Source organism: Microtus oregoni, unplaced genomic scaffold, assembly GCF_018167655.1.
Source record: "Microtus oregoni isolate MIOR12 unplaced genomic scaffold, Mior012 000005F_ref0000423, whole genome shotgun sequence".
Classification (NCBI taxonomy): Eukaryota; Metazoa; Chordata; class Mammalia; order Rodentia; family Cricetidae; genus Microtus; species Microtus oregoni.
Genome location: NW_024543064.1, coordinates 18,715,872 through 18,728,350, shown reverse-complemented (window position 1 = coordinate 18,728,350; position 12,479 = coordinate 18,715,872). Strand labels below are relative to the sequence as shown.

Genomic DNA, 12,479 nt, shown 5'->3' with positions numbered 1-12,479 from the left:
TCTGACTTCGAGAGATTACATTGTTGGGGGAGGAAAGTGACTAGCAACTTCGTAGCACTAAGTACAATGAAGGAAAATAAACAGGCCAAGAGATGTGACCTACATACCCATGTCACTGTGCTATATAGAGGCTGAGGCAGGAGGATCACAGAGTTCAAGGCAAGCCTAAGGAAGACCTTATCTTAAAAAAATAATAAAATAAAATGAGAACACCATTAAAGGATTTTAAACAGAGCAGTCAGTCTTAGATTTTAAAGAACCTCCTGGCAACTGTGATGGAGCAGAGCAGCTCAAAGGGCTAGGTGGATGTGGTGCAAGGGAGAGCAAAATGGAGAGAGGATGAATACACATGAGGGTAGAGAATGGGGAGCACGGATGTAGTCGGGAGCATGGATGGAGTCAGGGAGCACGGATAGAGCCAGGAGCACGGATGGAGTCAGGGAGCACGGATAGAGCCAGGAGCACGGATGGAGTCAGGGAGCACGAATGAAGTCGAGAGAATGGATGGAGTCAGGGAGCACGGATGGAGTCAGGGAGCACAGATGGAGTCAGGGAGCACGGATGAAGTCGAGAGAATGGATGGAGTCGGGGAGCACGGATGGAGTCAGGGAGCACGGATGAAGTCGAGAGAATGGATGGAGTCAGGGAGCACAGATGGAGTCAGGGAGCACGGATGGAGTCAGGGAGCACTGAAGGAGTCGAGAGGATGGATGGAGTCCGGGAGCATGGATGGAATCAGGAGCACGGGTGGAGTCAGGGAGCACGGATGGAGTGGGGGAGCATGGATGGAGTCGGGGAGCATGAATGGAGTGGGGGAGCATGGATGGAGTCGGGGAGCATGGATGGAGTTGGGGAGCACAGATGGAGTCGGAGCACAGATGGAGTTGGGGAGCACGGATGGAATCAGATTCATTTGAATTGTCGAGCCTTGGTGATGTATGAGAGCAAGGAAAGGGGAGACGGAGCTTTGCGGTTGCACCTGTCATTAGGTGGACAGTAGCTGTCCCCTGCTGAGATGGGGGTGGAGTGGGTGTACCTCTGACTCAGTGCCATGGTTCTGCTTTTGGTACCAGGAAGGTTATGGGTTTTCTGCCACACAGGCTCTGGGCTGACGTAGCGTCCTGTGAGTCAAAGCTCCGAGTTGTGGTTCTGATACCTTCATAGTGTCTCGCTCTCCCCTGGTGTCCTGGGAGCTCCTGAGATGTACGGCCTTTCTCACTGATTTCTGCATCCACAGAGCTCTGGCCACAGTGGCCACTCAGTGACTATTGAGTGAATTCAGTGATTGAGTGAGCTGACATTCTGCAGAGCTGGAGTGTGTCACCTGAGGGTAGATCCAGAGAAGGAAATCTGACCCATGCTCTGGGGGAGTGCAAATTCTAGATGGCTCTTTGGGGACAAGCAAAGGGGACTGTGTAAAATTGTCTTAGGAGGGTGTGGGTTTCTGAGTCATCCACCCGAGGGAAAGAAGAGTCCCTTTCCATCCTCCTCCACCCTAAGTATGCTTGCCTGGGTTTCAGTGACAGCTCCAAATATCTGCTTTATCCCAGGTGCGCTGTGGCCCTGGATGCCTGGATGTTCCCTTTGGAACGTGACTTTTACCCCAAGGCCCGGGGCCCTGTGTTCTTTATCAACGCTGAGAAATTCCAGACAGTGGAGAGCGTCAACTTGATGAGGAAGATATGTGCCCAGGACGACCAGTCCAGGATTGTGACTGTCCTGTAAGTATGCCCCAAAGGCACGACCCCTGCGTCCTGTTCATTTTTTAATCAGCTGGGTCTCCCTTCATTTCTTCTAGGTTATCCAGAACTTTCTATATGTTCAAAGAGCATCTAAATGTTGCTAGAATCCCTATGTCACAATTCCTGTAGGGTTTCCTGTGTCTCTCTTCTCTGCTTAGGCCTGCCCACAGAGTTTATGTAGCTGCATGGTAGGATTTACTTAGTAATTTCTGGAAAATGGGTGTTTTGGGTCTGGGTGGATTCCAGACATCTCTAGTCTCCTATGGGGATTTGGAAACCGTGGCTAGAGAAGGCTTTGACAGTTGGGGGGATTTGTAGAATCTCCATGATCATCCAGTTCACAGAGGTTATCCTAACATAGGCCCTTCTTCTAAAAGTCACTCAAGCACGCTGATCCTGTTGGTGCACACCTGTAATCCCAGCACATAGGAAGCTGAGGCAGAGGCATGAAAAGTTCAAGGCCAACCTGGGCGCAGTTCTGGCAGATAGGGGAAATGTTTCATGGATAAAAGCTGTGGTGTAATAGGAACAGCAGGTGCTGGGAACCTCACCTTCCACTCCCAGCTCCCCTCTTACGGAGTCACCCTGCTTCCCTGTATTGTCAGGCATGGCGATCTAGACATCCAGCCAGGTGCAGCCAGGCACACCTCGGTTCCAACCCTAGCTCGGTCCAGTGTCACGTCTTTCCTTCTCAGACTCTGTCGCACGGAAAGTACTTCCCGACAAGGTTGCTGGGAGAGTTGCACACGGTAGGCACACACGTGTGCCCGATCTCAACCCTCCTACCTGTCGTTTCTCTTTGTCTCTAGCGGAGCTGTTCATCGGAGTCAAACCGACTTTGCTTTCGTGAACGGCAACCTGCTTGCTAAATTCTTATCCAGTCACACTCGTGGGACCTTGGACCCTTATGAAGGACAGGAGGTTATGGTGCGGGCCATCTTGGCCTTCCTGCAGAAGCACCTTGGTAAGGAGGCAGCTGGGGCTCATGGAGCACACGTGGGGTCCCTTGGGTCTCCCGCAGCACCGTGTTCTTTCGTGACACGACGAGGGCCCAGGAGAGTCATGGCACATGACTGAAGAGTCATTTCCTGAAACTTTGCTCACCTAGGCCTTGACTAACTAGAGAATGAGCCTGGCCTGGTCACCTGACCTTTCTGAGCTGGGACAGTACATCTTCCTCTCTTTCCTCCACCACCTTGGTCCCCAAACTTACCATCACTTTATGCATTGTGGGCTCTTTATGGTAATAATTGGGCAAAATTTATGGAAGATTGTTTTTAAAGAAACCAAACATGGAAGGATTATGACCAATGTCATAAGTCATAGAGCAGCTAAATAGCAAAGCCTTTTGAGGTCCGTGGTGTTATCTCTACCCAGAGAGGGTGTCTTCTTTGGTGGACAAGCAAGCTGGCTTTTCCACTGGAGATCTGGATGTTTGGGGTGATCGTCTTGGGTCTGGTGAGATCATTCTGTGGGTAAATGGTACTTGTGCCTCAAGCCTGCCGACCTGAGTTCAACCCCCAGAACCCACACAAAGGTGGAAGAGAGAACTGACCTCTGACCTCACACACTCGCTGTGGCATGTGCACACGAGCACGCGCGCGCGCGCACACACACACACACACAAATATTGTAAAAAGAAGCTAATGGTCTAATTAAACTTTTTTGGGCCACAAAGACTAGAAGTTTAGTTTACCTCAAGGGGAAAAAAAAGTGAGCTGAGCGGTGGTGGTGCACACCTTTATTCCCAGCACTTGGGAAGCAGAGGCAGGTGATCTCTGTGAGTTCAAGGCCAGCCAGAGCTATACACAGAGAAACCCTGTCTCAAAAAACAAACAAACAAAAACAAAAAAACAAAAAAAAAGGAAGGAGGGAGGGAGGGAGGGAGGGAGGAAGGAAGGAAGGAAGGAAGGGGAAAGCCTGTAAGTTAGTTTCTGAGGTACACCTGGACCCAGTGGGTGACAAAGTCAAGGATGGATGTGGTTTTCTTTCTCTGCCCCTCAGGCTCAGTGTGTGTCTACCTTTTCATGTCTTCCTCAGCCTCTTCCATTGTTTCTGTGCTCTCTGTCCTGAGGTGTCTGCTCACTTTCTGCTTCCTTAGAACATGGCTCAGCTCGGGCCACCGGCGGCTGGTTCTCTCTCCTGTGGGTCACAGCTCAGCTCAGGCCACCAGTGCCTGGTTCTCTCTCCTGTGGGTCACAGCTCAGCTCGGGCCACCAGTGCCTGGTTCTCTCTCCTGTGGGTCACAGCTCAGCTCCGGCCACCAGTGCCTGGTTCTCTCTCCTGTGGGTCACAGCTCAGCTCCGGCCACCAGTGCCTGGTTCTCTCTCCTGTGGGTCACAGCTCAGCTCGGGCCACCAGTGCCTGGTTCTCTCTCCTGTGGGTCACAGCTCAGCTCGGGCCACCAGTGCCTGGTTCTCTCTCCCGTGGGTCACAGCTCAGCTCGGGCCACCGGCAGCTGGTTCTCTCTCCTGTGGGTCACAGCTCAGCTCAGGCCACCGGCAGCTGGTTCTCTCTCCCGTGGGTCACAGCTCAGCTCAGGCCACCAGTGCCTGGTTCTCTCTCCTGTGGGTCACAGCTCAGCTCAGGCCACCAGCGGCTGGTTCTCTCTCTATGGGCTCCCAGCTTTCCTCTTCAGCTTCCACTGCTCACCACTGTATGGGGGGTAAACTTTCGTTTTATTTGCTTATGTACTTACTATGATTATTTATTAACACTAGATTCCCAAAAGAGGTACTTGGTTGTGTCAGTTCATCTTTGCCTCCCGAAATACATTGTGGGGCACCGTCCAGCCCCAGCCTGGAGCTTTCATGATCACATGTCCCTGTCAGTGCAGTTAGCATAGAGGGGAAGCACCATGACCCTCATGAAGCTGACCCCTCCCAAGCCACTTTCATCAGGAGGCAGCCCGGCTTGCCTGGACCAACCTCACAGCAAGATCTGATGCCTTATACCCCACACACCCACACACTCCACACATACACACTCACTCACTCGACACACACATACACATGCATTCACACACAGACCCGCACGTACACACCTCTGTGCACACACATATACACACGCCACACATATACACACTACTGTAATCTTCCAGCGAGATCTGATACCTTATTACTGACACACACACACACACACAAATGCACGTCCATACACACAGCTGCTCTGGTTGTCCCCAGAGTTGACCAGAGAAGCTTCAGGTAGTACGTGGCAGCTCTTTAGATATTTGTGGTCACTTCTAATGTCCTCTGTTCATTAGGCTAATGGCCTGGGGACCTGCAGTGGTTCCCTGTTCAATTTCCCCATGCAGTCTGTTGCCGCCTTCCTTTGGGAGCAATTTGTCAGGGCCTCTTTTAAAGAGACATGCCCTGACTGGAACATGCTGTAGTAGACATGGGGCTCTCCCCTGTGCTGTGGACACAGGTCTTCCCCTGCATAGCCTGGATACATTCCTGTTTCCCACGATGTGTGCAACCCATTTGGTTTGGGTTGTGCTCGTGTTTAAAATACACCTGCCCTGTTAAGAACGCATTGCTGCTTTAAGGCAGATTTGCAATTCTGGTTGTATTTCCTCTTTTCACCTTGCAAATTAAGAGCAGAGAACTGTTCCTACCTGAGTTTAGAAATTGGCAGGGGGCTCAGAGACATGCCTTTGCTCCTGAGAGAAAGGGGTGGACCCACTTCCCAGGGCTTGAGTGGCTGCTGCTCCCGGTCCTGCTCACACCTCCTGTTCCCCTGAGCACACGTCATTATAGGAGCCCACGATTAAAGACTTAAAGACGACAGGGCATCTATGAGTGGTGGTGCACGCCTTAAATCCCAGCACTTGGGAGGCAGAGGCAGGTGGATCCTATGTGAGTTCAAGGCCAGCCTGGTCTACCTAGTAAGACTCTGTCTCAAAAAGAAAAAAAAAAAAGCTGACGGTGACAAGGGAGCCCATGATGGTGTGACCAGCTCCCTTTGAAGCAGAGAGTTGAAAGGAGAGACCAGCAGAGGAGGAGGTGGCAGGAGTCAAGGCTGGAGCAAGCTTGCTGGGTTCTGATGTCACCAGTACTTGTCATGCTCAGTATTCTGGATACACTGTCTGTCGTGTCTGATCTGGAGATGGTCCTTCCAGTAGTTTCTTTGATTATTTATTAGCTTCATTGTTTCAGATGAATATATTAGAGCTTAGAAATTTTCTTTAATCTGTAATTTGTTCAGGTTATCTGGTTCTGGTGGCAGTGCCAGCATGCAGCCTGACTGTGTAGCCCCACAGCCCATGCCCCTCTGTAGCACGAATTCTAATTGTTCTTAATAATAAAAACCTGGAGTCGATACGGGCGGGTGAAAGTTGAAGGATCAGAGCAGCAGCCACTAGAGTTCTTACCTCTACCAATACTCAGACCAAAGGGGCGCTCCTGTCTCTACAAATCCTCAGACTGCATCCGACCCAGCTCCTATCTCCTCCTGCCTTCATATTCCTCTCTCCGCCCAGCCATATCACTCCTGTCTCCACCTCCCTACTGCTGGGATTAAAGGCATGGGACTCCCAAGTACTGGGATTAAAGGTGTGAGCCACCACTGCCTGGCTCTGTTTCTCTTTGACACTGTATCAATGTAATGTAGCCAAGGGTAGCTTTGAGCTCACAGAGATCCCTCTGCCTCTGTCTCCGAGTGTTGGGATTAAAGGTGTGTGCCACCACTGCCTGGCCCCTCTGGCTAACTAGTGGCTTAGCTCTGCACTCTGATCTTCAGACAAGTTTTATTTGCTAGATCACAAACAGTCTATCACCACACCCTTCATTGTGTGCCACAGTGTCGTGTACAATGTCTCTGACCACAGCACTCAGTGACTGCCTAGGAGCACCCAGAGGGTAGACCTGACTAAGGGAGAAAAGCCAGGGAAGGGGCTGCTAGACAAGACCATCTGGCTTTGGTCCCGACTGATGAAGAAAGGCCATCGGGAGGGAAGGGACAGGGGTCATCTAAGACAGAAGGCCTGGTAGTATGGGAAGTTCCCCCACTTCCTGATCTCAGGACAGGGGGTTCTTGATGGGGGAAGGGAGTGAAGTGGGCAGAAGTCAGGAGCAGCAGCCTATACGTTTGCTGAAGGGCATGGATCTGAGCCCCCAGTCCCTGAGGAGCCTAGGTTCCAGGCAGGAGGATGGCTACAGGCGGAGGATGGGTGAGGCGGAGAGGTGAGAACCAAGAGTGTGGGTGGCGTGGAAGCTCTTGTGATGACCCAGGTGAGAAGAGAGAGCAGAGTCTGAGTAAAGACGCTGTATCTTCACCCGCTGGCCTTACAGAGGAAAGAAGCTTCTAGGTGCCTTGTCACTGGGGACTAAAATGAACCAGAGGTGGCCCAGCAGCCTCTCAGCTGCCGCCTAATGCCTCCAGAGCCCAGCGATGCCGCCTTCTCAGTGAAATCCCGCTCCCTTCCTGCTAACTACCCATACCTCCTCTTCCTCCTCTCTGTCCCCCACCTGCCCTCCTGGAAGATGACACATCTCCTCTTCCTCCCCACACCTCCTCTTCCTCCCCACACCTCTAGCTCCTCTTCCCTCGCTCTGTCTCTTGCTGAACGACACTGCCTCCCTCTTGCTTAAATGGAAGCCACCATGCTACCACAGCCTCTCTGGGCTTGCCTAAGTAGACCCAGCTGCCCTGACTGCTGGGTCTCCCTCCTCAGCTGCCCACGAGGCCGCCAGACCCAGTCCTTTTGGTATCTCAGGTGCTCCCCTCTAGGGTGCCCCAGTGACCCTGTGGAAGCTGACCTGACTCTACAGTGGTCTGCTAACCCTCTTCCTGTTTGTGCCCACCCAGACCTGAAGGAGGACTACGATCAATGGAACAGCTTCGTGGAAGGCATCGGACCAGCGCTCATTCGAGGGAGCCCACCACATCTGGCCAGTTTGTAGGCACAACTGGCCATTTGTAGGTCACTCGAACTGAGTTTCCACGTAGGAACCGCCCAAGGATACTTGTAACCTAGTGGCAGGATCCTTTCTCAGAGAGTGAGAGGGTGTAATCAGACTCCTGATTGGGCAGCTGGGCCCTTTGCTCTTGGAATCGTTGATCTTACAGCTCAGAGCAGCTTGGGAACAAATCACTGGCTCATGGGAAGCTGACATTTCCTCCCTCCCTCCCTCCCTCCCTCCCTCCCTCCCTCCCTTCCTTCCTTTTTTTCTTTTTTGTCAAAGACTCGTATCCCAGACTGGCTTTGAACTTACTGTGTGAGGATGACCCTCCTTCCGAGTGACACCCATTGTCACTATGCCTGATCTTTATCCAGAGCTGATGATCAAACCTGACCTGAGTTAGTAACTGTGAAGTATTAGGTGCTGAGGATCTGTCCCCGATGACAGTCATCCCCGCCTCTGTCCCAGGGCCTGTTCACTTCAAATAAGAACAGTGTCTAGCTGCTTGCCAGAGCTCGCTCTCTCGGCTTGGGGCATTTCTTCTGTTCCAGCCATAGTTACCACGTGGAATCAGGAGCAATAGGTGTCATTATTGCTAGCCCCAACTCCCACCACAGCCCCCACACCCAGTATTTTTGGTGTCCATTGCTCACCTCAAGGAAAACCCATGGATCTGTGGTTGCTGCTCCGCACTGACTTTACAGAGATTGCTGTATAAGTTAGGCCACTATATTAACTGAGCCACATCCCCGGCCCTTGGTGAGTTAACTTTCTGAGGCTGTACTAAGAGAATAAATCATGGGGTGGGACTGGTTGAGCCCCCAGCCCCAGATTGAACCCAGTGAAGCCTGGATGTGAAGACTTGACTGGGTGAGTCCGCTTCCTCATCGTGGGCTAGCGTTGCCTCTTGAATGCAAGCCCCTGCTCTCCTGGTGTTCTCCACCTGACACCTGTTGTCCCAGTGTTGTCCTGCTATTCTCCACCTGCCACCTGTTGTCCTGGTGTTCTCCACCTGTCACCTGTTGTCCTGGTGTTCTCCTGCCAGGTGTTCTCCACCTGCCCTCTGTTCTCCTGGTGTCCTGCCTGGTGTTTTCCACCTGCCACCTGTTGTTCTGTGTTTCCCACCTGCCTCCTGCTCTCCTGGTGTTCTCCACCTGATGACACCTGTTCTCCAGGTGTTCCCCACCTGCTTCTGGTGAGGTACAACACGAGGTCGCTCTCTGGTTTCTCACTTTTCACTCTCCCTGCTGTATAAGAAACAGTAATGGGCCCTCCGTCCTGTTACTCTTAGGAGCCCATGCGGAGCCAACAGTATTGTCCTCAGAACCCAGAGAATGATCAAGGAGTCCCTCAGAAGCTGAGCGCCTTTGAGGGTTTGCTAGTGTATCTTGTCAGGAAACACCCTGAGGAGGTGGAGACAGGCTGTGGACTATTAATGGGGCCAAGCTGCAATTTGCGCAGACCAGAGGGTACTGGGTTGGTCAGCTCAGCTGTGGGAATGTTCCTAGGGAGGTCTGAGGTCAGCTTGGTCTTGCTTCTTACCTCCTGTGCCATGAACCACCAACTTGCTCCAAATATGGGTACTTTAGTCATCTGGGTTTTTTTTTTTAATTTATTTTTTTTTGGGACCATCACCCCAAATTTAAGAAACAGACAGACTCTGCATCCTGTCCTGTTGAATATTGGTGCTCATGCTTGCCTAACGACATGCTGTAATACGCAGTCTGTTTAATCTGCATTAGAGCAAGCCGGGGAACGCTCTGGAAATGGCTTCTCTTTGTTTCCCTTTGTTTGCTAGTCCTGTTGAACCACATGGAAATCTTGGGGAAGAAAGGTAGTCTTCCCAGAGTTCCAAGCTCTGTGGGAAGGCCCACCTTGAACTGTATCTCCGCCATACAAGACATGTATGTCACCCGAGTCTAAGGAGGGAACCCTAGGAGGGCAAGTTCAGAAGGGAAGTGGATCTCTGCGCAGTAGTCCAGAGTTAGGGCTACCAAAGCAAGTCAGTCAGGAAGCTCTCTCTCTCTCTCTCTCTCTCAGAGGCGAGGCTCTACAGCCACACAGCAGGGCTTCACTCTGGCTCCACCACTGCAGGAATCAGGGCAGATTCTGTTGTCTTCCCAACCTCAGTCCCCGCATGGGAGGGGCTGTGTTACAAACTGTTGGGATGACTGAGTGAAGGGACGCATGACCCATGGATTATTAAATGTACATTTCCCACTTCCATCACATGCACTTTCTAACTGTCTGTGTATCATAGTAAGAATGATCCACATGATCTCCGTCCTTCAAGGTTTGTTGAAACGTGATTGTTGGCCCCCTTGATGTCAACTCTGTCATTGTTCACTGTGTGATTAAAGAGCCTGTCTATTCTGAAGTCGCTGGCTGGATGGCTTCTTTCCAAAAGAGCACAACATATTGGTCTAAACTGGGATCCTGCAGCCTCCCACCTGGGGACCAGAGTCCCCCTGTACCCACAGGACTATTCCTAGGCCACCCTAAGAAGATGATACCTTGGGGTCACCTATGGGAGCCATAGCACTTTTACCTGAGACCCCAAAATAATACAGGCGCAAAGCTGTGAAGGCGACCTAGATCTGAGACAAAGGACCCTCTTCGTTCAGAATGATCTGCCAACAGTCCGTGTATCTTCTGGATCAGGGGGATCGTCCCTATAGGAGAACTATCCAGTAAGTCACGAAACCATGGCCTCTTTGAAGAGGTTTTCTGCACAGAAGCCCACACACTTACAGGGTGTGTGCGCATGCGTGTGCACATACATGTGGAGACTGCAGGCTGACGCTCCACTTTAGTCTCTGAGGTAGTCACTCACCGAGCCTGCAGCTCACTGATTTGGATAGACTGGCTTCCGAGCAAACCCCCTGGGATCCTCCTGTCTCAGCCTCCTAGGCACTTGGGGTCTCACGTGGGTACCACTGCTGTCTGTATTTCTGTGTCTATATAGGGATCAAACTCAAGTCCTCATCCTCATGCTTATGTGGCAAGCATTTTGCCAACTGAGCCATTCCCCAACTCTAAAACCAAGGGCTGGCATTCCTGGGTGGGCTCAAGTCACCAAGGTTTTTTTTGTTTATTTGTTTAAAAAAAAAAAACAACTACATGCTTATGTTTGCTTATTTGTTGATTAGTTAATCAGCTGATTGTAAGAGAGGGTCCTTTTAGTTTTTCTCACTAGGGTTTCTCTGTGTAGCCCTGGCTATCCTGGAACTCAGACTGTAGACCAGGCTGGCTTCGAACTCACAAGATCCACCTGCATCTGCCTCCTGAGTGCTGGGATTAAAGGTGTAAACCACCACCACCCAGCTTAAGTCACCAATATTTTGGATAACAGTGCTCAGTTTCAACCTCATTTCACTTTTATTTATTTTAAAGACAGGGCCTCTAAGTAGACCTGGCTGGCCTGGAACTTGCTATGTAGTCTGGGCTGGCCTCTGACTCCCCGAGATTTGCCTGCCTCAATCCTACCCCTGCCCCCTTTTTCCCAAGTGTTGAGGGTTTGCACACACTAGGTAAGTGCTCTTCCACTGAGCCGCATCCCCTGCCTCCTTGTGATGCTTATCCTCACGGTGAGAGCATGGCAACCATCTACTTCCAGTCTTAATTTCTTATGCCAAAGCTTGCCACCTGGCACTTTTAATACCCTGTGCCATCCAGAATGAACCAAAGTGCTTGTGCCTGTGCCAGAGAGGTTGGCTCCAAGGCCTGCGGCGAGAGGGGACACTTTGGAGCCTGTCCTGAAACTCACTTTGTAGACCAGGCTGGCCTCAAACTCACAGAGATCCACCTGTCTTTGTCTCCCGAGTGCTGGGATTAAAGGCACCACCACTGCCTGGCTATTTTTTACTTGTAAAACAAGAACCCTAGTATTGTGTACCTCACAGAGTTATTGAAATCGCTAAACGACGTTTCACACAGTAAGGACTTGGTGGCCACGGAAGACTCAGCAAACACTAGCGCTACCCATTGTTCCGTCTGTGCCTTCGCAGCTGAAAGGCTAGGCATCATTTCTCCATGAACTGAACAACCAAGGCAGTCTTGGTGTAAACAGAGTGCCCGCCAGAGTGCAGAAGGTCTTGGGTTCTAGCCACAGCAGTGCCAAAAGGAGGTCAAGGGTCCATTTTCATTCTAGCGTCCCCTCACATGAAGCCTTTTTTTTTATCTCTGCCACAATCATTGTGTTCTCTGCCAGAGTGAAGCTAAGAGAAGAGAGACACTCCTGTTGGAGGAGTTCCCTTGTTTGTTCCCGGCTGCCTAGACTCGAAATAATCACTCAGAAACTATATGGCTTAAATCACTGCTTGGCCAATCACTTAAGCATGTTGCTAGCTAGCTCTTATATCTTTAGTTAACCCATTTCTATTAATCTGTGTATTGCCACATGGCTGTGGATTACGGGCAAGGTTCTATCTGGTGTCTCTTTCCCAGCAGGGCTATGTGGCTTCTCTTGACTCCGCCTATTCTCTCCCAGTATTCAGTTTAGTTTTCCCCGCCTACCTCTATTCTGCTAAGCCACTGGCTGAAATATTTGTATTCATTAGCCAATAAAAGCAACACAGAGACAAAAGGACTTCCCACACCACACTCCCGTTATGTTTGCTCTGATTTCCTTGATTCTCACATCAGAAACCGAAATTCACAGCACAGTTGCAACCCTGCAGGCCTCTGACCAAGGTTGTGATCCTGCAGGCCTCTGATCACCTAGTAGTCCACACTAATGATTCTGATTGGGGTTTTAATTTCACACCCAATGGTTGTAAACACAGGCAAAGGTCCTAAACATCAATGGTGGGCAGGAAAGCTGCATCTGCGGATA

At 51.0% G+C, this 12,479-nt stretch overlaps 1 protein-coding gene across 1 annotated transcript in view; it reads left to right on the top strand.

The window, feature by feature from the left end:
- The window catches only part of Pafah2 (platelet activating factor acetylhydrolase 2), a 33,931-nt gene extending 23,909 nt beyond the window's left edge, over window positions 1-10,022 (top strand). Inside the window, exons 9-11 of the mRNA XM_041652636.1 lie at window positions 1,551-1,721; window positions 2,552-2,706; window positions 7,551-10,022. Of these exons, the coding sequence (XP_041508570.1) occupies window positions 1,551-1,721; window positions 2,552-2,706; window positions 7,551-7,645 (421 nt within the window). The 3' untranslated portion in view covers window positions 7,646-10,022. The remainder of the gene's footprint in view (window positions 1-1,550; window positions 1,722-2,551; window positions 2,707-7,550) is intronic.
- The last annotated feature ends 2,457 nt before the right edge of the window (window positions 10,023-12,479 follow it).